Source organism: Coccinella septempunctata, chromosome 9 (genome assembly GCF_907165205.1).
Source record: "Coccinella septempunctata chromosome 9, icCocSept1.1, whole genome shotgun sequence".
In the NCBI taxonomy this organism is placed as follows: Eukaryota; Metazoa; Arthropoda; class Insecta; order Coleoptera; family Coccinellidae; genus Coccinella; species Coccinella septempunctata.
In genome coordinates, this window is record NC_058197.1 from 4,501,904 (window position 1) to 4,527,276 (window position 25,373).

The 25,373-nt window shown below is 34.9% G+C and overlaps 1 protein-coding gene across 3 annotated transcripts; it reads right to left on the minus strand.

Annotated features, from left to right (window-relative positions):
* Positions 1–9,519: 9,519 nt before the first annotated feature.
* On the minus strand, positions 9,520–24,274 carry LOC123320851 (zinc finger protein 62-like). 3 transcript variants are annotated; one of them, XM_044908306.1, is made up of 5 exons: positions 23,919–24,274; positions 20,693–20,974; positions 20,238–20,570; positions 10,249–10,563; positions 9,520–10,130 (listed from the first exon to the last, which is right to left on the minus strand). In XM_044908306.1, exons 2-5 carry the CDS (start codon positions 20,818–20,820, stop codon positions 9,797–9,799), a joined length of 1,110 nt encoding a protein of 369 aa, XP_044764241.1. In that variant the 5' UTR covers positions 20,821–20,974; positions 23,919–24,274; the 3' UTR covers positions 9,520–9,796. The 3 variants fall into 3 exon arrangements, with proteins under 3 accessions (XP_044764241.1, XP_044764243.1, XP_044764242.1); XM_044908308.1 differs by lacking the exon at positions 23,919–24,274 and adding an exon at positions 22,522–22,728; XM_044908307.1 differs by lacking the exon at positions 23,919–24,274 and adding an exon at positions 22,512–22,728.
* Between the last annotated feature and the right edge of the window lie 1,099 nt (positions 24,275–25,373).

The window sequence follows — 25,373 nt, forward strand, 5'->3', positions numbered from 1 at the left end:
GCCTCCGCCCAGGAGCCTAAGCTCCGTTTTTTCGTTTTTCATTCATGGAATAAATGAATTGTTTGGGGATGCTCGGGTAGAAATTGAAATGTTGAGAAAAAACTGGATTTACCTTATTAAGGTTCTTTATTGGCCTACATATATGGCTCTTACAAAAACATCCAGTTACTGAATATCATTTATACCTGTACAATTTTGAAACAAAAAACGGAAATATACATTTTTTGGTGGATTATGATGAAAATCTCAAGATGATTAAAATCCAGACATCTTTCAGAAATCACAAACAAAATATAAGTAGAATCATTTCACCATTGAGTATTAAAGTTGAATTCTCAATGGTTCCACATATTTTCTAGATCATAGATTCCATTCATTTGTTCCATAATGTATTACCTCATATTCCAGGAAACACATTTCCTTAAAAAGTATTAAAAGAGGTTCTTTTTTAGTTTCACCAATGTAATGAACAAAACAATTTGTTCTCATTATGCCAGAAATAATTTTGCAGAAATATGGTAATTGGTGTTTATGGGAACAATAGCGAATGGAGTATTTCTAGAAAGACTGAGTCATTCCACAATCAGTGAGGGTTTTTTCTTTGAAGTAAAGAATTTTGAATTGTATTCATTCCCATTCGGCAAGGCTGAAGATGACTATTGTTTTGGCTTATTTGCAAAGGTTATTTTATGTTTTAAGTGCTCAAAAATGATTTAGTTAATCTTTATATGTTGACTCAATCGAAAGCAGTGAAATGTATCAGTCTAATAACTTCTAATCTTAATAGCAGTTAAGTTTTTATTATAAATATGTTATAGAAAAGTTAATGTCAGTTGGTGAATGGCTTGTGTCATTTTGTTTTTTGTTTTGTTTTTTTGTTTGCTCAGCTCATTTAAAGAAATAATGGAACAATTGTGTTGTTGAGATGACTCAAAGCTTTTTCTCTATCGCTGGCATCTACATTGGCAAATATTTATTACAAAGTCATTTCAAGGACAGAAATATTATAATATTCTAAAATGAAGTGGATTTTGAGATTTTTGTTTAAAATATGCCACTCTTTACTGGAATTTCAATCGAGTAAACACCGAGAAAATCAAATAAAAAATATAATGATGTAAGATTCGGAATATAAATCTCACTTCGTTTACGATAATTCATATTGGCTACTTTGAAAGTCCTGTGAAGCGATGAATAAGTTGACAGGCAGTGCTGTGACAGCCATCAGTTACCTTATGCCGAGAGCAAATGAAGATGTTGAAGTCCCCGGAGATAAAACGAGGAAAATGGCACCAGAAAATTCCCCACAGAAGTGAAATATAAAAATATTTCGAAATGTATAATCGGGGTCTTTTTGCCTTTAAATTTGAATAAAATAAACAAGGAATGGTTATTCCACCCTCCAGTTATCATAACTGAGAGGAGTCCAAGTGTACCTCCATTTCACCAACTCTGGAATTTCGACGCACAAAACAGATCTGGATGGCTCGCGACAGCTATGCAAATTCATTTTTTTCTCGCATATTCTTCTGTCTAGTTCATCATTGAACAATCTTTCTTGTTTTATTACTGATTCATCTTCAATTCACTGAAGAAGTTATCACGGAATAGATTTTTTCTATCCTTGAAATTCCAACTAGGTATTTGTAGTGTTCAAACATAGTGGCAGTAGAAAGGATAAACAACACTCAAATCATTTTCTGTACATAGAGTAAAAATTAACGCACAAAATTAATATCTTCGGTATTTATTGGTAGTACAAAATAGTATTTTCACGGTCAAAAATGCACCTATCCTTTAGTATCCCTCAGTAATGGGAATTCACGAATAAAAAACAACATAAATTTTCTATTTTATTCTAAATAAACTATTGAAGAATGGATAAATAAACACAACCATTGCAAATATGTTGATTCGTTTAATGTCTTCTTTCTCCGTTTTCATCTCTTCTATTAATTACGCAGGGGGAGTTCATTAAATCTAGGAGTCTCTTTGGATCGTACATCTCCCATTTCCCTTGGCTAGGTATATTATAACATTGTAATTAACGTCTTTTTCTTAACGGTTAGGAATGTAGTGGGGAAGACCAAATGGGGAGAGCTAACCTTCCAGGAAGTCATCAGGGGGAGGAATAAAAATAGGGGTGTTAAAACTAAGGAAAGATAAGAAGTGTAAACTGTAATAAATTCTCATTCGACACATGAATGGCTTGTTTCATTTGGGTTTATTGGAGATTGAGTCATGAGCTCCTGAGATTCTAGTGCTGATACTATAATAGAATCCCAGGGTTTTTGTTCTCAACTACCTACCACAATATGAATGTTAATAAATTTCTGTAGTTTTTCAGTATCCCGATTCTTATCAAGAGAAATGCCCTTATAATTATTTTAGGATACCACAAAATACCTAAATAAAGTAAGAAATTTCGTATGTATTCCATGGTGAGTCTTCGACTCGTACAAATATTTCAACAGTAGATTCTTGAGGTCCAAAAAAAAACAATTTTTTCTTATACCATTTCTTCCGATTCGGCACTGCCACCCCTGGAGAACCAAAATTCCCATCAGAATAACAAGTTTAATCTATGAAACTACACATCTCATCTGTGGATCTCTCAAACAGAGTTGCATTCAGCGAAAGTACCAAATTTTCTGAATATCATAGATATTTTCATAAAATTACTCGAAAACGAATACAACATTTTTGGGATCAAAATGAAGCTTTTTCGCTATACCTATCGCTATTTGTCTTTTGTCTATAAGATTTTCAATAAGCTTTCCTTACTTCGTTATTAACCCTTGCCAATAATTCAGTGGCGGCTCGTGATCTAGTTCACTAGGAGGCTACTTTTAGAATAATAATAAAAGTATGAAATTTTAAAACCAGTTTTCCGCAAAATTTGATGCAATTTATAATTCTTTTTAGAACATACGTGTTCTTATCTACTTGCTCCTTGTGCTCAATAATATTATTCCGGTAAGCTGAATCTAATTGAGCAGCGACATTAGTCGTAACCAGAAAAGCTAATTCTGTCGAACAATTTACATGCTTGGCAGATAGCTCATGCTTCTTAATTTTTTCATTAAGGTGCTTCCAATCTCTAAATCCTGCCCTTGCCCATACGTTATCACTTGTTATACACTTGTCTTGAGAATCGTCTTGCGTAAGAAGTTTTTAAAGTTTTATCTGCCTGGGTTAAATTTAAATCGGGAGTCGGTCTACCCAGCAGTTTAATACGGCTTTTTTCCGCCAGCGAAAGCCTCGCGAAATCTGTTTTTAAAATATTTCGAACACTATTGTCCGTCATGATTTCAAAACGTAAACAAATACGAACACATGCTAGGTTGTCTATAGACCATATTAGTGAGGTTAGAATCACTCAATTGGCGGGAGATCCATATTCAAATTTTTTTACATAGGAATCGACTTTAAGATGGAATATCGCTAGCTAGAAGTAAATGTTAATATAAAGACATGCAAAATTGGGTGCCGCAATTATTAGAGGTTGTTTCCAAGTACATTTTACATCACAAAATACTTTTATATGTCCTAAAATCAAAATTGAACACATTATTATACGGAATATATCCGTATGTCGTAGATCATTTCTGCTATACGTCAATCATGAACCGTAACAAAGAAAATTATATGCTACGCTTGCGCGTTAGAATGATGTCAGCTTCAGAGGTTAGAAACGAAATGATGCTACGACAAACTTCCATGGATCTTGCTGACCAATTTTATATTGATCCATTATTAAAAAAATATACCATTTTATTACGAAATTTTGTTTTCAACTTGTTAAGAAAGGATCATAGAACACATTCCAGCAGAAATAAATCTTAAGAAATTCGCTAAAATATCCAAAAACAGGCGAGAAGTACGCGGCATTTTTAGTACCATAAGAAATGCATAGGGAATTCAGAGACCAGATCCACGGATGGATCGCGATTCAAATTTCCCGCCTAACCTCACTAATATGGTCTATACGCTAGCGGGCAGCGGCTAGACTGAAGCGGATAAGGGCGATTATTATCGTAGCCCTTTTACTCCTTGAAACGACCGACACGAAGAGTTGCGGCTGGAGCCGAATGACTGTCCGAATGCAAGAATTCGGGGCTATACGATTCATCGCCCATGCAGGGACGAACTGCTAGATTATGATTGCTGCAGGAGTCGCATGAAAGTTTTACATTGATAAATTATATAAAATATAAATAACCGTGGAATGTAATATTTTCATTAAAAATCGTATGGGAAAGTAAATAAAAGGATTGATTTCTTGTGATTTCTTGTATGGGGGGCTGTAGCCCTGTAGCCCTCACAGACCAGCCGCCACTGCAATAATTGTTTATTCCATTAATGTTTGTTTATTCGAGTCTATGCATAGGTAGATTCAAAATGCACCCCCTATTCATATTTTACAATCTATTTACTATAGATTACGCTGTGATTATAGAACTAATTGAAAATTTCAATACTTGCTGGCACTCTTCGAATTCTTTCGAATGGCTGAGAAATTCGTGGAAGAGAAACACGTCAGTTTCCAAAAAAAGTTTTGCTATTTTCAAGGTCTTCCAGATATTTCTACTTGAACAATTCAAAATCAAATCTAAAAGAAAGCTTGGACGCGAATCTTTGGGTTCTGAATTCAGCACTTCATAACTCGGATTCAAAAGAAATATTAATCTATAACACTCTGAATACACAATGAAAATTTGACTAAATTAATGGAAGCATATAATTTTTTTTTGGAAACAATCAATCAGGCCATTGGATATTTATTCTTTCCGATTTCTCCTTCTTCAAATTACATACACACGCAATGCGAATCGGCATAAGAGTTATCCATCTTTTTTCGTTCAAACTATGAGCAAAATCAATGTAATCGCCGAATCAAAGAAAACTTTTTTTGACGCTCCAACCAAATTACAAACACAATAACGATCTAGCCTGTGGACAAAATAATCCTCTAGAGGTCTCCCCTGGTCTGATTACCTCCGACCAGCGAAATAAAGAAACCGATTAGGAAAGAGAAAAACCGCAAATATAGGAAAAATACCCACAGTTTATCACCTCCCTTCACTCAACGGAAGGTAAGTTATCCGGGCTAGACATTATCTTCCTCTGATTCGCATCAGAGCTGCGAGAAAAAGGGAAAAGTTGTCAACGAGATGAGAGAAGTCTGTTAGATTTGATCCGGGGGAGGAAAAATTAGGGGGATTTTTGTGCACTAGGCGATAAAATCCTGAAGATTAGGGAACTACCGAAATTTTGGACCCGAGAGCCCCTAGAACAAGTGGTTTTTACATGTAAAATCTCTCGAGGAATTGGTCAGTTTGAAACATATTTTACCATCGATATCGAATTTTTTCATTTGTAGTAATTTTTATCAATTTCCATCTATACGAAGTTCTTCTTCCACCATTCTGGAGTATTGTGGAACAAAATCATGTCCAATTTGTTTTAATCGAAAATCGAAATCTGACTTCTAAATATTTGAATAAAGAAATATAAGTCGAAAATAAAATAATCAATACCTATACTGGGGCACTTATTGGGTAACTGAGGTGTGCTCTTTCTTCATATGGAACAACTTGAAAAATTTTCAGACATATACTATGAACTTGAGGCCATAAAGTTCCCGAAATTAAAATGGTCGATGAAAGATTCGTTCTTTATTTCGATCTCACAGGGTGTCCCGAGTCGGGACTCTTGTCACAGCCTAATAATAAATGAAGATTTCACTTTTGAATTAATTGGTGATAAACAACTTCTAAGCCATTTAACCATTCATCTCAAAATTATGCTAATAGTCCGGGAGGTGTGGACTTGATTCACTTCAGCTTTGAACCCCTCAATTATCAATTGTCGCAATGATATTTAACATCTACAAAGTAGCCTGATCATGTGATAAAGCTGTTTTTGCATTTTATCGACATACCCTCATGTCCGAGGGGTAAATTTCTGTAAAAAATAGTGTACACAAGAATTCCGGATTCGGAGATTTCAAAAGACTTCCGGGAATTCCGAAGGACTTCCGAGAATTCCGAAAGACTTCCGAGGATTGCGAAAGACTTCCGGGAATTCCTTAAGACTTCCGAGGTTTCCAAAGGATTTCTAGGAATTCCAAAAGACTTCTAAGATTATAAAGCTGTCTTTACTAAAATAGCTCCTGTACTATTGAAGAAATTCTGCGGGAAAATGAAAAATGTTAGATGAAAATAGGTTTTGTGTTTTGTAATACTCGAGGAAGAATAAAACAAGGTAAAGATGCAATATGAACAATGTAATTCAACGTAAAAGTCCAAGATATAACATGAAATGAAGAAGGTAGATCAATGGGAAGATTAATTATTCCTCTTGAAACTTTTGAATTTTGAATTAATATTTTTCCTATCACTTTCACTTATAGTGAATGGAATTGATCCAATTAGGTTTATAGGACCATGAAAAATATATTTTTCATCTACTGAATCCATGTCATCTTCTTTGGGCCAGTAGAATCGCACAGCCTTTCCCATTTTGTTCAGAGTTCGTAGGTGTGCTATCCCAGGCTGCTTTCTGAATCATTTCCAGTTTAATGTTTTCAGTTAGTATTTTTCCAAATAAGTTCAAGTTTGTCTCATGTGTTGTGAGAGTAGGTTTAGGCTTCCAGGATTTAGCGGTTGCACTGAAGTTCATTAATATGGGCGAGTGATCTGTTGATAGACCTTCTGTTTGAAGGTAGCCATCTGCGAAACCTTTCGTGATGAAAAAGTCGATAAGGTCTGGGATTTTGTTTGGATCAGTCGGCCAGTAAGTTCGTGTTCCTGAAGAAACTACTTCTAGATTTCTGTTCATTATGACCTTCAATAGATTGAGTCCCTTAGGAGTTATCAGTCGTGATCCCTAGTTAGTATGCTTGGCATTCCAGTCTCCTCCTATTATAAATTTATGTTCGAATTCATCGAAAAACTCCAAACATTTATTTTCTGTGATGTTATGTCGAGGCGGGGAATAAATAGCTGATACATCGAAGCTCAATGTAGATGTACTCTGATAATACTCTGATAATTGGTGCTTGTATCTCTTCAGTAATATAATTGGGTAATGTATGGTGTTTGAGGTTACTACGAATAAGGATAGCCGAGCCTCCATGTGCTTTGCCTTTTGTATGTTCAGCAGATAATGTTTTATATTGTGGAAGATTGAATAAAGTTCTCTCTGTGAAATAAGTTTCTGATATCAGCTTTATATCTATTTTAGAAATATTCATAAAAGTTGCTATTTCATTTTTGTGGTTTGAAAGGCCATTGGCGTTCCATGATGCGATACGTATGAGCCCCGCCATTTTTGGTTCTATTTCAATTTATTAACAAGTGTTATTAAGAGATTGTTGGTTGTGAGTATGATAATCGTCTTGTGCCTTAGAATTTTGGAGTGCTTGGGCATAAGACATTTTGGTGGCAACATGATCCATTTCATGCGTTGTTTCTGGAACGTTTTGTGGTCTGACTGGTTTTATTGTGATTCTTTGTTCTTGTCAGGAGTTTATAGACTTGGCATCCTTTGTAATTGGATGACTGTTCTCCGTCACATAATGCACATTTTGCAGGAGTTGTCGAATGCCCATATTCTTCACATCTGGTACATTGAATGATTTCGCATTTTCTTTTTGGTGGTTCGATATCTATTTTTTGATTGAGTATGAATTTCATATCGTATATTTCTTTGTTGTTTGCCTTTGGTTCTAAGTCGACATAAAATAGGGGAAGTGGATTTTTCATTCGGTCTTTTATATTGCTGATGTTTCTGACTGTATGTCCTAATTTTTCTATTTCTAATTTGATTTCATCTTTTGCGACGCTGAAATGAAGATTTCGTATAACCACCCTGTAGGCTCTTTCTTGTTTGATCTGGTAGGTATGAAAAATAATGTTTTCATCACGTACAAATCTTACTAATGCTCTGTAAGTATCTGTTGTTCTACCGTTTATTTTGATACAGTTGTTTGAGAGTGCTTTCGAATAATATTGTTCATCTTGAATATCTGTTAATAATTTGTTTCTCATTTCCTGGTAGTCTGTTACTCCGTGTATAAGGATGGGTGGAGGTTTGGGTATAATTGGTGTTGTTTTTGTACTGTCTTCAGTATTGGTATTATTGTCTAAATATTGAAATCTATTGCTGATTTCAATTGCTGGGTTTTCAATTATTTCCGGAGAAATTTTCTTTTTTTCATAGTTTGCCATGGATTGCTGTCGACCATGATTTCGATGACTTAGTTGCCCTTAGGACAACCGATTTATTTGGTAGTCTTATTCAATATTCAATCAATTTCCCAATGAAAATTGAATATTTGTTTACGTACGTTTGAAGCAGATGGCACAGGAAAGATAGTGGATCGCTGATATCACACGTGTACTCCCGATAACTGTTCAACGCGAAATATACAAGATGTTGAAGAGAAAAGTGTTATGAAGGTGATCTTAATAATATGTCTAGTATAATTTAGATTTAACAAAGAGTGGGCGATATGGATGCCGGCTTTCATGAACAGTGTGGGCAAGATTGGTGACACATGAACTACAACTTTTTAACCCTTCTAGACAGAGGAAAATGAATGGCAGATTGTACGTCTTTTTTCGATATACTTATAATGCCATCAACTGCATTCTACTATATTTTTCTGTTTCCGAGTTATAGGCCAAAATTGAAATTTGGGCGATTTAAATTTTGGTCGTTTCTGTTTGTTCTAGGAAGTTGAAATAAAAACATTATGGAGACACTTTTCTGAACGAATCTGGGAGCGATGTATCATATATAATATATTTCTGAAACGGGAACATTTTGAACTACTGTTTTCATAAGAAAAATCACAAATTTATGTTATAACTTTTTCTTTATTTCAAATTACCCCAGCTAGCTTTCTGGAGGTTCCATCTAGGCTTAGATAAAGATGCATTTGTGTGAAGAATATTACCTAAACAGAGTAAAATTGGTCTACGTTGACTGTGTGGAAAATTATTAAATTGAAAGTTACTCTCAATTTTCTATATTTTTGCTGATTATTTTTATTATCTTCAAGATCTCCATGAGTTTATCCTCCCTAAGAACTAAAACCTAAGATATTAGTATAAAGAAGACTGTTTTCTATTCCAGTTTCATCATACCTATATAAAGATATAGAGTAATATCTTGAGCATAATATATAACATATATAAAACAGAACATATTTTATGCACTGAAGTATTAAAACTGTATTAATGACACAAATAATTTATCTCGTTTTGTATCCGTACCTATATAAACTACAATATGGATCAGAAATACTGAATACCAAATCAATTAGAAACTAATCAGAAACAAAATATCTTGAATAAGTTTTACGGAATAGCGTTCAGGCATCAAGAATCGAAAATATACTCTAATTTATATTTGGCAGTACAATAATTATGGTGTTAAAAAAATGATTTTAATAGAGCACACGAAGGTTTGTGAAGAAGTACAAGGAAAGAGAAACTGATACGAATGAAAGATTGTTCAGTAGATTTTATTCACACTACACTTTCTCGATGAATGACAGGCTACAAGTTTCGCAAATTCCAAAAACGAAATAAGATAGTTACAGCTTTGAGTACTTTTTGTTCCAAGAACTAAAGAAGCATAAAGATATTAGAAACCTGAAAAAAATTCTAACAGCCAAGCAGCATTAGGCTGTATCTGGATGCTTTTGGTTCCTGACGTCATTGCCTGGTTATGATTCGGGGGCTTAACACTTTCAACTCACAAACTATATTATCACTGTCTCTGATTATCTCTCACTTGCGGCTTGAACATTTCGAAAATGTTCACTTTCCTTATGGCTGATTAACACCAGTTGATCGTAGGTCCCAAAATTGCAAAGGTTGCATGAGACATATTCAGTCATATGAGTGGAATTTTGCACTATATGTTCCTTTAATTCACATATCGTCGATGTTGTGTGAGAACACCCAGAGCATTTCATATCCAAGTTGTGGATTGTTTTTCTGTGCAATAAGACCTTCTTGTAGGTGGATGCATTGAATTTACAAACCTCACAATAGAATATGATTTCCCTTTTATCTCTATTCTTGAAAAAATAAGATTTGGGTGTTATAACAATCCTGAAAAAAAGGAAGCAAAGTTAGTATTCGTTGATTGATTTATGCCTTGATTGGACTGAATTGATTGAGTGAATGTTGATTATGAGGAAACCTTAATTTTTGATTTGAGCATACTCACTTTTCTTTGTCGCCTTCTTTCTTTACCTCGATGATCAAGTTTTCATCCGACTTATATCGGTGTTGTTTCTCTCGTCTCGGTCCAATTATCAGGTTATCAGAGTGATTATCCGGTGTTTTTTCTTCCACATATGGTATCATGTGACTGGGATTTTTCCGGAAATGTTCCATGCTGGCATCTGTAGATGACGAGCATACACGACATTTAGGACATTTGAACCATCGGTGTTTATGTGTTTCAAATTTGTGATCTACAAATGTTCTCATGTCTGGTGTTGAAAACGTACACTCTATGCAGGTATAACTCTGATTATGTCTGCAAGTTGAAATAATTAGTTTTATACTATTAACTTTTGTAAGATTTCTGCAATAATTCTAGTTATTTCGAAGGTGTGCTTTATCTTTTTAAGTAGTTTTTTATTACAATAAAAATCCTTCAGTTGTACATAAATATTTCACAGGAAATGATGCGGGACAGCCGAGAATTTGCCTGATTTTGACTAGTTTCGACATTACTTTGGTTATGTTGAATTTTCAACAGGAGAATCAAAATTTCCGGTTCCACTGGCGCATGGTACTTTCTTTCTCGATCCCTTCTTGGTAAACAGGATGTAAAAGTCCGACAACTTTTTTCATAAAAGTCAACCTATAACTTAGGACGATTCTCCTCCGATGTTGGAGAGGAACAGTGTACTTTCTCAACCTTTCAAGGTGAAAAGTATCTCTCATATGAGATATTAATATTAATTCATACTACCCGTTGATATGAAAATCAACAAGTGCTAAGGTCTTAATTGAACTAGCTAATTCGCCATCGACAACTAAATGGATAACGTTCCACCGAAAGAGACCAGATGTTTATCATGGTTTCGGTCTCATTTGACCTCTTAAGACAAACACTGCTCCTTCTCCGATGGAAAACGCTTGAAATTGACGGACCCTAAGGGCTTGTCCAGATGCGGCGAGAAACGCGCGATTGACTACGCGCGTATCATTTCATGTTGCGTCCACATGTAGCGTTTGTCTACGCGTCAAAACGCGAGTTTCCAGTCCAGTATTCCCCATTATTGAATCTTCGGTTTCCAGTGTGGATGGTTTTTTCTCTTTCGAATTACTTCGTTCACAAAATATTTCAACAATTTGTTCCCAACATGTATTTTTAGTAGGTATTCATATATTGGAATATTCGGGAGATTCCATATTCCACAACAGAAATATCTTTTTGCAATTCTGACATATAAAGTGGCACTTTTTAGAACTCATTGACGTTTGAAACGTGATACAAGAGACCGATTTGCTAAATTTTTTGTAAATGAGTCAACTGCCCTGACAAAATCAAATGGTTTAATAATTTATGTATTGTTCCAAGTAACGCAGTACATTTTTATTCCGTATAATCCTACTTCGCGCACTAATTAAAATGATTTACTCATCCAAAGCTCTTTTTTCTCTTCTGAATCATCTTCTTCAGAAAATCTATATACAATTTCTTCCCAACATTTTTTCCGAATACGATTGAAATATTTGGGTGATTCCATATCCCACAACAGAATTCCCCTTTCAACTTCATCAATAAAAAGTTCAATATATGTAGTTATCGAGTTCCATTTCGAAATTTCACTTAATCCGTCCTCACGCAGCAATCAACGCATGTGTACTGGACGCTACCATTGAGACCCTAGTATCTCGACACGCGCGTAGAACGCGCGAGTCGAGATCCCTGCGATTGCTTGCGTCGAACTTGCGATTTTATTGCACGCGCGTGTGCATGTGGACGGGATCTACTGTGCTCTAGTATCTCGACACGCGCGTTTCGAAACGCGCGTAGTGAATCGCGCGTTTCTCGCTGCATCTGGACAGGCTCAAAGAGTGAAATTTCGAAATGGAACTTGATAACGATATTGAACTTTTTATCGATAAAATTGAAAGGGGAATTCTGTTGTGGTATATGGAATCACCCGAATATTTCAATCGTATTCGGAAAAAATGTTGGGAAGAAATTGTTTATAGATTTTTTGAAGAAGATGAGAAGAGAAAAAAGAGCTTTGGATGAGTAAATCATTTTTTATTAGTGCGCGAAGTAGGATTATACGGAATAAAAATGTACTGCGTTACTTGGAACAATACTTAAATTATTAAACCATTTGATTTTGTCAGGACAGTTGACTCGTTTACAAAATATTCAGCAAATCGGTCTCTTGTATTACGTTTCAAACGTCAAATAGTTCTAAAAAGTGCCACTTTATATGTGAGAATTGCAAAAAGATAATTCTGTTGTGGGATAAGGAATCTCCCGAATATTCCAATCGATGAATACCTACTAAAAATACATGTTGGGAAGAAATTGTTGAAATATTTTGTGAAGGAAGTAATTCAAAAGAGAATAAAACCATCCACACTGGAAATCGAAGATTCAATAATAGGGAATACTGGACTGGAAACTCGCGTTTTGACGCGTAGACAAACGCTACATGTGGACGCAACATGAAATGATACGCGCGTAGTCAATCGCGCGTTTCTCGACGCATCTGGACAAGCCCTAATTAATTAGGTACTGCTAGTAGCTTCTGAGTATTTTCGAGTAGTACTCTTGCGCAATCCAGTACGAAACGAGATCTGATTCAAACCCTACCAGACGAAGGCAATGTCATATGTCCCATGCCAGCGGTAAATTAATAAAATAATGATAATTCCTTAACAGGATTGATTGAAACTAGCTTTAGTGAGGAAAACGCTTTTCTGGAGGAGGAAGGGCGTTAATTAAACTGTAATGTTGTAGAAAACAATTATTCCCGGAACTCTCTCTAGACCTATTTGTCCTGAACATGACTCACTCAGTTTTATTCATATTCAGAAAAAGCCCGTTCCGATCAGATCTTATACTGTCTTTATCTGCGATGCAGGTTTTGAGGTCTTCATTTTCAATGAAGGCATTTGAAACGTCTGCAAACAACAGCAAAGTGACAACATTTTGGACCAAAGTATAAATGGCGAAAGGTAGGTAAATCATTTATGTATATATAAAAGAAATTGAAGGGGTCATGAGGTACACCTATGTTAATAACTTCGTCTTTGGACGTTTCAACTTCATCGTCAGTATTAACTGTAACTCTTCGGATTCTATGCCTCAGGTAACTTCGAAGCAATTTAAGTTGATTGTCGCGAATACCATAAAGTTCCAATTTGCTTAGAAGCCTTCGTTAGGTCAAGGCTTCTCACCTAGTTCAGGTCTTTCAATAATACACAATGCCGACCCAAATACAGCTGTGGTGATGCATTTTCCATCCAAGTATCAATGTTGATTTTTCGAAAATTTCTCGAATTTATGGAAGAAGTTCAATAACCGGTCAACTATGATTTTTTCGTATATTTTTGAAGATACAGTCAGCCCGCTGAAAGCATGATAATTGTGGACATCACCAGAAGAGGTTTTATCACAGGTAATTTGAGGAAACAAACCCCCCATAACAGTTCGGTAGATGATGTGTGACTGAGGATTAGCAATTACATGTATAGAGATTTTGATAGCTCCATTCATTATGGGTACATTCAAATTCTGAATTAAACCATTTTTGGAAAATCAGATATGATATAACTTTTCAGGAGGAAATTGTTCTATATGATGAGAGAATAGTGGTTACCATAAAATTCGTAACATTCTTTTTGAAACTTTCGCAAGAAGTTCACTTAGGAATCGAAAAAACGAAGGCAAAAGTTTCACACTAGCAATCTACCCAGCATAGGGAAACTTTTTAACGCCGCCCTAATGATGAATCCTTAACCGAAAAAGTAGGAATTGGTTCACTTCCTATATACATACATTATACAATTATACAAATTCGATGAATAATTTTGATTTTTCATGAATCGTACCTGGAAGATTGTGTTCAAAGTTTGAGTAGTTCTTTTTTTTTCTTTTTTTCACGAAACGAGATGCGCTTGTTCAGATCTCTTCCTATTTCTCATCCTGATGTCACTACAACAATAGGACAAGATTAACGAAAGAGACCGTTGCGGGATTCGAAAAACGGATCGTGAACGAAAGTGAAAAACGAATATAAATTGACGTGAGAAGTGCTCACAAGAACATACTGCTGGCTGTAGAGTGTAGGGAGAAATACAACGACTGGTTGAAACCGAAGATCCGGTGCTGAATAGGTGATTAGTAGCCGTGTGAGTGACACTTTCCTTAACTTATTGTCACCTTTTACACATTATGCCGTCTACTGTACGATTTCAGTTGATCACTTATATATGTCCCAAACAAATTGTGCATTGAGAATTCATCAGCAATTCATTAAATGTCAAACTAATTTATCGGAACATTGAATTTCGATTGTCTTCTATAGTTTTCACAGAATAATCTAGCAGTATTGAGTATGGAGAGTAGAGAGAAGGAGAGCGATCGCCGTACTAAAAATGTGTCCCCGAAAACGGCGAACGTAGGATAGGTGTCGCTGCGATTGCTGCGTTTATCGATAAGGGGTGGGGATTCAAGCGTCAGATTGAATAATTGAAATGAACAGCCTTAATTTTATTTTAGGTTATGTGTCATCGTGGTTTTCCTGATGATTTTCCATAACCTTTCTTCAAATCTATATTAAATATGAGTTCTCTGAATTATATGCAATAAAATAAAGTCAAATTATGGGGGGGACTATGTTATCAGTTTTATTCATTCATAATAAATGACAAAATCAATGAAATCCAAAGAAATCACTGATCTACAAAATTGTACCTACTTTCGTTTAACATTGTTTATTGAAAACAGGTATGTTAGTTGGTTCACCTAAGATGTCTTAAACTCTGGTGTAATCACTGATTCGATTTTGTTTTTAATTTCGTGGGGATATGGGATCAGTTTCGTTTTTCCCACTGTAGGAAGTGCTGTTTAGAATTTGACAGAGCATTGTCAATTGATATTTGAAAATAATTTGAATACTTTCCTACGACTTACGAATATGCTGTATTTATAAGCGATTATTAGTGTGTGAAAATGTATTAGTTTCGAGAAAGGGATGTAGAACATTCATTTATTCAACATTACGTTCAGTAAGTTCAGTTTTCTGTATGGACAATCAAGAACTACAGCTAAGAATTCGGTGTTGTTGGAATTTGAGGCAGAACCAAATCACATGAACGAACATTCGGGACGGATAAAGCTAAGTTTTATGGCAACTTCAGCAATATTTCAAAGAAACTGTATTGTAAATACGTAATGTGAATTGTGGGCATGTATAGAGAAACAGAAATACATAAATCTATTCTAGTCTGTTCTTCAAATATTCTTCATGAGTAGATAAAGTGAAAATTCCCTTTCCGTCAACTGAATATATTGGATATTTGACCAATTCACTGTGTTTTATTTAAATCATATTGAATTACCCTCCTCATGAATTCAATTTGTGAAACGGAAATTATCTTGAAGAAGAATAGTAAATATTCCTTCGAACCCTTATCCGATAGTGTTGAAATATTGACAGATTTGTTTTTGCAAACGAAAATTAAACTGTAAGTGACAAATATTCCTTAACAGCTGACAAAATGGGCCAGTTCATATTTTGAATTCGTTGATCGATGTTTGATATCAACGAAAAACAAAATAAAACGAGAGAGTATCATTGGACCTTTGGTAGAACGAAGCAAATGACATGGTGGCGCCGCCACGAAACTGATCCCATATCCCCAATTTTCTGAAATGTTGATGCTTGCAAAAAGTGACAAGTACACACACCAGTGTTTTAGACATCTTAGGTTTACCGTAATCTTCAAAATTATATAAATTTGCAGTGAGGAGTAGTACACATCAAGACAGCAAAAGGTAGCAATCTCAGATTTATTACTTAGTTATTAAAGTAGATTCTGTTTCCAATACTCAGCTGAGAACCGTTATAAACCATATATTATGTTATGCCAACAATATCCACTTCTGAAGCATGTAGTTTTATTGGTTAAATATTCTTATTCAGAAGAGTCAACTTCTCACGAGTGATGACAATTTCGATTTCGTCATTGATTTATTATAAATGAATCCATCATATTTTTTGACATCTTCATCACAAAAGTGTTCTTGACACACAAATTGATTCGGAATCGATTCTTGAGGTGAGGATTTTTTCAATTTGCTCTCAAAAATGTTCTTTGAAATTTTATCTCTTCTCCTTTTCTTTCCGATGCCAAAACACAATAGAGCACGCTTCAACATTTCACCATGGTCATATGTTGTTCTCTTATCAAAAATCGAAAAAAATAATATTCCTATCATATGTGACCAGGAAAACTCAGCCAACTTCAACTAGTATAAATCAAAATTTCGCCATCAAGTGATGGCCAGCGCGCCTGTTGGCAAAAACATGAACTACCATATTGGTACATATTTTGGGGGACAAAAATTTATGGTCTCAAAGTCCCATACAGCACATGTATATCCATTGAATGTCCATTGGACGTACAAAATGGACATGACGGACATCCATTGTACGTCCAGTTATGTACAATGTTTGGTCCAGAAAACGTCCGACCCTCACTGGATTTAACATCCTATGGACGTACATATAGGATGTACAATGGATGTACAGACAGGATGTACATTGGACATACATACAGGATGTACATTGGACGTACATACAGGATATACATTGGACGTACATACAAGATATACAATGGACGTACATACAGGATGTCCAGTGGACGTACATATAGGATGTACATTGGACGTACATACAGGATGTACAATGGACGTACATATAGGATGTACATTGGACGTACATACAGGATGTACAATGGACGAACATACAGGTACGTCCATTGTACATCCGAACCTCACTGGATTTAACATTCTATGGACATACCTGTATGTTCGTCCATTGTACATCCTGTAGGTACGTCCATAGGATGTTGAATCCAGTGAGGTTGGGACATTTTCTGGACCATTCATTGTACATAAGTGGACGTTATTTGGGAGTCTCAAATGCCCATTTTATTGGGGTTAGCATTTTTTAAGTTTGATTCGAAAAGGGTATTTTAAAATCCCACCTATCAATACATAAATTTATTGATAATTATAAGGAAATTGGGATTATTGAAAAATGAAATGCCTGGAAATGTTCCACATCTTTATGTGAAAAATTAAAATAAAATTAATAACAAGTATAATTTGAACATTGGACTACTGTCCCTAAACAAAAAAAAAAAACTAAACTATAAAAAACTGAATATCAAAGAAGCAGATATATAGGTATATATACACTGAACAGGAAACACTTATGATATATTTTCTATCGTTGGCTCCTCGAACCCATTTAGAAATAGCCTCTTCTATCTCCTTCCTGTCCCCTTTACTGGAGTGTATGGCCGTTTCTGTAAATTTATTTCATTGAAATATTGCTGCTGTCATATCATAGTACATCACCATACTATAATTATAATAGAATGGTGATAATATCTATTGAAAATTGAATTTCTGGATGTTTTCTCGTAATTCCGTTTCATATTCTAATATTGTTGTCCCCCTACCAAATAATAGATATTCATGGTTGTGAAAAGACGATAGTATGAATATAATTATAACTTAATGAAATCATCAAATTGACATGAAACAGAGATGAACATTCGTGGTTCGTATAAGCATTCAACATTCAATTCCTTCAACATTTCTACCCATTAGATTATATTTTTCTCTCTACACGTAAATTTGCCACTTCCCTCAAGAATAAAAACTTTGACTCACCTCGTTTCTATCAAATATATGCACCACACACTGGAACTAGAACTAGACACTATACCTCGAATGTAGTTCAACAAGCTAAAGCCAAAATATTCACAAATTTACAAAATATGTCGAGTCCACTTCAAAATCCACTGATTACAGATTAATGAGTTTCTCTTAGATATTCTGTTCTGATTCAACATTTCGCTGTGTGTTACTGAAATGAAACTCAAAAAATAAATGTTTCGGTCTTTGGGACGAAAGTTCCAGAGTAAAAAAAGGAATAATTATGAGAGGGCGGAACATCTGGGTTTCAACACACTCAGTATGTACCTACTCTCAATAAGAGCCGAGACCGACATGGCAGCAAAACAAGGGTATATCCTTGCATACACATTCCTGTTATTTTCAACATCCCTTATTTAAAGTACAATGGACATCCATAAAACGTCCATTTTTGAACGTACAGTAAATGTCCAGAAATGTACATCCTACGAATGTTGAGAAATGTATAATTATAGATACTAGAAAATGATACATCCAGTTGTCGTACAGAAAAGTACAATTTCTGGAAGTACATATTTATATCCGGATCCGAACATCCAAAAGATGTACATTCATGGATAATTCACGTTGATCCAAAATTTTACGTTGAATGGACGTACACTAACGTACAATTTCTGATAGTACAATTAAGATCCAAATTTTTATATCCATAGGATGTCCAATAAGGGACGTATATGGATGTTTGTCCAACATCTCTTATTTAAAGTACAATGGACATCCATAAAACGTCCATTTATGAACGTACAGTAAATGTCCAGAAATGTACATCCTACGAATGTTGAGAAATGAATAATTATAGATAGTAGAAAATGATACATCCAGTTGTCGTACAGAAAAGTACAATTTCTGGAAGTACATATTTATATCCGGATCCGAACATCCAAAAGATGTACATTCATGGATAATTCACGTTGATCCAAAATTTTACGTTGAATGGACGTACACTAACGTACAATTTCTGATTGTACAATTAAGATCCAGATTTGTATATCCAGAGGATGTCCAATAAGGGACGTATATGGATGTTGGTCCAACATCCCTTATTCAAAGTACAATGGATATCCATAAAACGTCCATTTATGAACGTAGAGTAAATGTCCAGAAATGTACATCCATTGGACTTCCATATAAGGTCCGTGGACGTTTGTACTTCATTTGGATATAAAATGGACGTCCATTGGACGTCATGTGCTGTATGGGGTAGCGATCGTTCTCCTTCTTACTACTCTCCATATCTAGCAGTAAGAAATGACTTTTCTGTGTTTTTTCAACTATTTCTTCGATAACTCTAGAACTCTAGGTATAGGGTTCATTAAGCTAACAACTCCTCTTTTTTTACATGAAATCGACGGAAACCTAGTTTTTGAAAATCTTTAATTTTCTGATCAACACCCTGTACATTTCAGGTGCAAGACTCCTCTGAAAAAACTCCTCAGCAGAAATATCACGAATAATTTGACCTGCCGTTTTAACCCCTTTCTTTATAATTATCCCAAAGACTCAACAACCGTTGTGTTTTTACCGAAGCTATGGCGCACTTTTGGAATTGCCTTCAAATCAGATATCTAAGCTGATATTCTCGGTGTACATTTGAAATGAAAAACCATAATATGCAAATTTTCGGCATAAAATTGTGATGAGTTTTCCACAAACGTCTAGAAGGCCATCGCGGGAATCACCCAGTACTAGTATAATAAAAAGAAGTAATGCCTGGAAGAAAATATACCATGTGCGCCCAGTTACGTGCAGACCAACGATGGTCACAGCACCAAATTATAAATCAGCTGAGAAACGTCGAAGTTATAGCTAGAATTTTGAGAGTACAAGTTGATTTCTTAAAATGGATATGAAGGACATTTCAACAGTGACGCTGATCTCGACTACGATTAGGCAGTGAATTTTTCGCAAAAAAATGCATAGCTTTGCATCTCGGGAGTTCATGTCGAAGTTATAGCTAGTCAAACTAATGAGTCATTTTTTAGCTATCCCATTCCATTTGCTGCTTATTTCACTTCAGCTTGAAATTTTGGGAAATATATAATAGTTATTTCCCTAAAAAGTGCGGAAAGTGATACTTGCAAGCATTGCGTGGGGGAAAGATATGAAAGGGCGCACCATTTGGGAATGGGACGCTTTGCGACTTGAAAAGCGTGCGCGAAAAGGTTTGAACGCACACGTTCGTGAAAAAAGTAATTTTATTTTTGATTTTTACTCACATAGCTGATATATTAGCAACTGGTTGTTTTCCTTTTCCGTTGAGTGTTTGTTGTATGTGTTTTCTCTCATTATTATTCCTGGTTGATCTATTTCCCGCATTGCATTGGCCTGGTCGGTCAATTGAGGGAGAATTCATATGTGTTGGATATAGTTTCATATGTGCTATGTATTCCAGCATAGACGATGTTTTCATTGGGCATCTGGTACATTGAAAGTTCCTTACACCATGCACTTCATATTTATGATTCACTAAAAGTGAAAAATCGGTGCTTTCAAAATCGCCTAATTCGCATTTGAACAGTACATTTTCTTTCGACTGGGTCTGCCTACGTCTGAAAAAAATAATATATGGAATATTTGAAAATGCGACCACAGAATTCATGAATGAATATAACAAATATCGAATGACAAATAAATGATTGTCGTAAATACTTCTATTATTATTTTTACTTACATGGTTCCTATGTTAGCAAAATCAGACGAAAATGTTTGTCTCGTTGTATTGTCTTGGTTAGATCGATCACCCAAGGGAGAAATTATATGGGTGGGATAGTTATTGATGTGCATTATATACTCCAGCATAGAAGTTGTTTCGATTTCGCATCTGGCACATTTAAAACTTCTCACACCATGCACTTCATATTTATGATTCACTACAAGTGAAAAATCAGTGCTTTCAAAATCCCCCAATTCGCATTTAAACGTTACATTCCTCTTTGATTGTATCTGCCTATATCTGCAATAAAATGTAGAATTTTGATATAAATGCAACCATAAAATTAATTTAACTATCACCAAAAGCAAAAATTCTATGGTTGATTTTTTATGTGTGATCTGCATAATATCCATTTTTCGTTATTAGTTGAAGGTTATTGGGACTTCAAATGCAGAAAATGATATTTCCTTACAGTCGTTATTATTCTACATGATGAATGATCAAAAACACTTTGTCTATAATGAATTAATTAATATTTTGAAAATGCTATAGTCCATATATCGTTTATTGCCAAGTAGGCATCATTTCTCTTCGTGAAAAACATAACGGATTATCGAGCCGTTTCCTTAGAAATCATTCTTAAAATTTACTGGAGTTGAATTCTCTTCAAAAAATTTATTGCCAAAATCGAATTCACATTGTCTCTTATGAAAGAAAAAAATATTGGTGCGTGGAAAGCCATGAAATAGAAGTGAAACTTCTTTGGTCGTGTATTTATGAATAGATCTATATAGTTATGACAAACTGGTAGACTCAGTTTAATCGAAGGAAATTATAGCTTCATTAAATGTTTGAAAATAACATATTCATTCAATTCAAAGAAGCGATAGGTTTGAGGAAACCAAAAAAAGATATGGATTTTAATTGATCAACAAACCAGTATAGTTCCGTATATTATCATTCATTCCCTAGCATCCGTATTCATTACCATATTCAATGTTGGTATTGGAAATTCAATGAATGGCTTCGATCCTTCTGAAGCAAACTTAACATTAAGTGGGAATTATACTAGGTACGTGAGTTTTCAGATGCTGTTGAAGAAAAGAGAGCCACTCATCGAGTTCTTAAAATGAAGACTGACATCGATAATGAATCAGGACGCTAGAAAACGAACGACAATTTTCTCAGTTTTTTTTTGATCAATTGCAATCCGGGGTTTTTATATCCCATTTCAGTTTCCATAAAGCTATCGTGCCATTCTTGGAAAATCATGATGTAGAAAACTGAATATATTATTTTCAAACATTGAATGAAATCGAAATTTCATTCAACTGAAATAAGTTTCCACATCAGTTTATCATAACTAAAACTAATCCTTCATTTTCGGCTCGAGTCGTCGAAGAAGTTCCACTTCTATCTCGTGGCTTTCTATCCACGTAATAATTTTTTGTTAGGAATGATTCACGAAATTTGTACACCGTTTGGTGTACAATATTGAAAAAAATACAATTCAGAAGATTTTCGAAAATTGTCTAATATAGACTCCGAAACGTTACAACATAAAATTATAATTTCAACGTTCTTTATTTTCAGTTCATTGTCAGGCAACAATTTTTTCTAGTTCATTTGCTCCTGACAAATTAGTGCAAGAATTTACGCAGGAGCAAATCGTTTATTTCATTTTTAAGTGATTTTGTTTCAGAGATTAGGAGTGAAAACCCTGAAAAGTTCATTGAGAAATGCAGAATTTCTCTTTCTCTTTATCCCAGAATAAATTTCAATCGACACCGTTTGGTGTTCAACATTGAATCCGCAAGTGGTTAAGACAACAGCGTACTATCCTGTACCAGTCACCAGAGCGTATTAAAACAAAGACGCCATATTTGCCATATCTAGTAACGCGTCGTGCGTCGTTCCAGCTTTTTGGTTCCACCAGTTCCAGTTTCCAGTCCTGCCAAAAGTCTTTTTGGAGTTGGAGTTCAAGAGGTCGTATCCAGACCTGTTAAAGCCTATTAGATATGTATACTTAAATTATCCGACATCAGGGAACCGCAAATATCTCTGGTAACAGGATAGTGTGTTATTGATTGAATAGTGCAATGTGATACAATGTCGGTGTTCATCAAAATAGAATACCGAAACAATGAAAAATGGATGTTGGTAGATAAAAATATCAATTACGCGGATTTTATTCTGATCAGTGAGTATAATAATAGTTTTGTTACTTTCCATAGTTCTTGTAAGTTGTAAGTAACTAATAGGTATATAGGTAGAACCAGAACCTTTATGATTCTGCTCTTTCTACATTTCTACATTGCTACCTATGTGTTTCAGGTCTCAACAAATTCACATCACAACAGTTAACAACTGGATTGGAAAAGGACGATTTTCATCTGGCAGATGAAAGCGGCTGTCTGATTGTTCAGGGAGAATTCTCAAATTTTCTGGAACTGGTATCAGTGAGTTGTTTGTAATATTGTAATATTTCATTTTTGCTATGTTCAAATGCTATTTTCTATATTGTTTCAAGTGTTTTGAGTAATTAAATACCTCTTTGTTTGTTTTATGGGTGCATAATAGTAGCATACATTTGAATATCAATATTTTATCATTATCATTCACAGTATTTTTGTTGTTTCTCATTGGAGAATAAAGAATTTTATATAATCACCATATTTTTCTCACCTCTCAGATTCACCATTTTTATTGATTCTTTACACTCTTTAGTGTCAAAATTGATTCTCTATATGGTGAATTTAAATAGTATCTGGTGAAGAAATTACACCACTAGGTACTCTTTATACACCTCAAAAAATGATTTTTTACCCCTACCGGAAAACAAATTGACGCCATCGGTAGATCAACAACTACCGGTATAAAACATATTCAGCATCACAGTGTTAACTCAACACTGTACCTGAGTTGTTAAATCAACACAAAACTGGTGTGTATGGATATAGACACAGCCGGGTGCCATTTTGGTGTTAAAAATCTCCTCGATTTTCTACTATGTATGGTTTTAATTTAAGTTTTATGTTAATTTGCAGCGGATGTTAATTTTAGGACTGTATTAACATATCTGGTCATTCTGTAAGAATAAGTTGAAAGCAGGTACTGTTGAATAAATTATGTACTTCTATGTATTGAACGTGCCTCTTATTTTCAGCACATGATAAATTTTAACAAAAAGCTTGTAGAATAACCATTAATATAACTTGAAATATCTATATAAATTTTTACTTACTGTTGATTCGGTTGTATATGTGTTTTGAATGTATGCTCGTCCAGTGATTCCTTGAAATATGTAGAGTATTCGCATTTAGAGCAGTCGAACACCTGAAAATTCGATACTGATTTATAATATTTATCATGTATAACATATTCATATTATCTTGATTTGCTGATTGCATGAATGGTGCACAGATATCAAGTGAATGGAAAACCTCTATTATGTCAGCTATCCACAAGAAAGGCAACAAAGATCTCTGCGAGAATTACAGAGAAACTGCAGTAACCAGTACAGTTAGCAGAATGTATGGTAAACTCCTAAGAAATAATATAGATCAAAAATATCAAGACTATGAGGCAAAAGAACAAGCTGGTTTCAGAGTAGGACGATCTACAGTTGACCATTTATATTGCATAACACAAGTTTTTGAGAAGAGGACAGCAGTCAACCAAGAAGTCCATCTACTTTCTGTAGACCTACAAAAGTCATTTGATATTCCCCACAGTAAGCTATGGCCAACACTGAAGCAATCAAATCTATATTGATAAAAGAGGATCTATGGTTTACTTCAAAATGCTTTATTGTTCAAACGATCTCACCAAATTGGACAATTCTTTTTTTGTTGTGTTTATTATTGTTAGGGCAAGGTTTATATAACAAAATATTCCCAAAAAAAATGTACAGAACAGAAAAAAGGCATTCCTTTTTCTTACGACCAATCGAGCCATCACGATGAGTTAGTTATTATTATCTACCCTAGAAATAATTTAAATGGCAAAACTAGGTTTGCCGGGTCAGCTAGTATCAGATATGGCCCGTGGGAAACAAAATTTCTGGCGGATTTACTCCTACAAAAGGACTGAAACAGGGGTGCTGCCTTTTGCCGACGCTATTTAGGATATACTTGGAGCAAGCTCTCAAAGTGTGGAAGAAAAAATATGGCGGCATGGAGATCCCCCTCAACGAAAAAACAACACAATACACACTCAGTTTTGCAGAAGATCAAATTCTGATAGCACAAGATCAAGACGATCTAAACTATATGACAAGAAAATTAGTGGAAGTAAACGTAAAAAAGACGGAATCTATGTGTATTGGAGGGACACCGCAAAACATGACATTGGAGGATGGAACACAAATACCTATGTATGAAACTGACGCATGATAGGACACTGGACGCTGATGTAAAGGACAGAAATATCCAAGGGAGAAACACGATATCCATGATGAACGGCATTCTATGGGATCAATCAATATCCAAATGCAACAAACATCGCATATATATATAATTCCATACTCAAGAGCATAGTGACGTATGAAAGTGAGGTCTGCGGATATATCTAGAAGGGATCGTGTGCGCAATGAAAAAGTCCGAGAGATAATGGGACCAAAAGATACAATAACCGACGACATAAAGACTAAACAATTAATATGGTATGGCCACGTGCAGAGGATGCCCTATAACAGATT